This window comes from Anneissia japonica, unplaced genomic scaffold (genome assembly GCF_011630105.1).
Source record: "Anneissia japonica isolate Jap-2015-1 unplaced genomic scaffold, ASM1163010v1 scaffold65905_len1092_cov147, whole genome shotgun sequence".
NCBI lineage: Eukaryota > Metazoa > Echinodermata > Crinoidea > Comatulida > Comatulidae > Anneissia > Anneissia japonica.
Genome location: NW_022752315.1, coordinates 1 through 546, shown reverse-complemented (window position 1 = coordinate 546; position 546 = coordinate 1). Strand labels below are relative to the sequence as shown.

General features: G+C 46.0%; 1 protein-coding gene across 1 annotated transcript; it reads left to right on the top strand.

Annotated features, from left to right (window-relative positions):
- The first annotated feature begins 24 nt into the window (after positions 1 to 24).
- LOC117122288 (protein PLANT CADMIUM RESISTANCE 3-like) lies at positions 25 to 360 on the top strand. The gene has a single exon (XM_033267831.1). It carries the CDS (start codon positions 25 to 27, stop codon positions 358 to 360), a length of 336 nt encoding a protein of 111 aa, XP_033123722.1.
- The last annotated feature ends 186 nt before the right edge of the window (positions 361 to 546 follow it).

Below are 546 nucleotides of genomic sequence, written 5' to 3'. Positions count from 1 at the left end.
GGAGTTCACCTGCGCTTGGGAAGGATGGCCGATTTCGAAAACGGAATATGCGGTTGCTTCGAAAACTTCGGCATGTGCGTGTTCACATACTTCCTGCCGTGTTACACGCAAGGGAAACTCGCGGAATCACTAGAAGACGACTGCCTTCTCTGCGGTCTCGCTCTCATGGTACCGCTGGTGAACATTTTCGCTCGTATGATCACTCGGCAGAACGTCAGGGAAAACAAAGGGATCGAAGGGAGTGGAATAGGCGATCTCTTTGCCGTGTGTTGCTGCGGTTTCTGCGCTCTGGTCCAGGAAGCCAGGGAGATGCAGATTCAGACACCGCTCGGAGCTGGGGAATCGATGGGGCGTGCATAGGTGTTTGCAAATAAATAAAAATCGTCTAAAAAATATATACATGTAAAGCTTTCTTTTATTACATACGTTAAAAATAAACATTTTTTACGTACCACAATTTTCAAACTTGTATACGAAACTTCTTTTTTTATTCTCGACATTAACATAACGTCGAGACGAGTGCGGGAGAATCGCAGAAAGGATGAC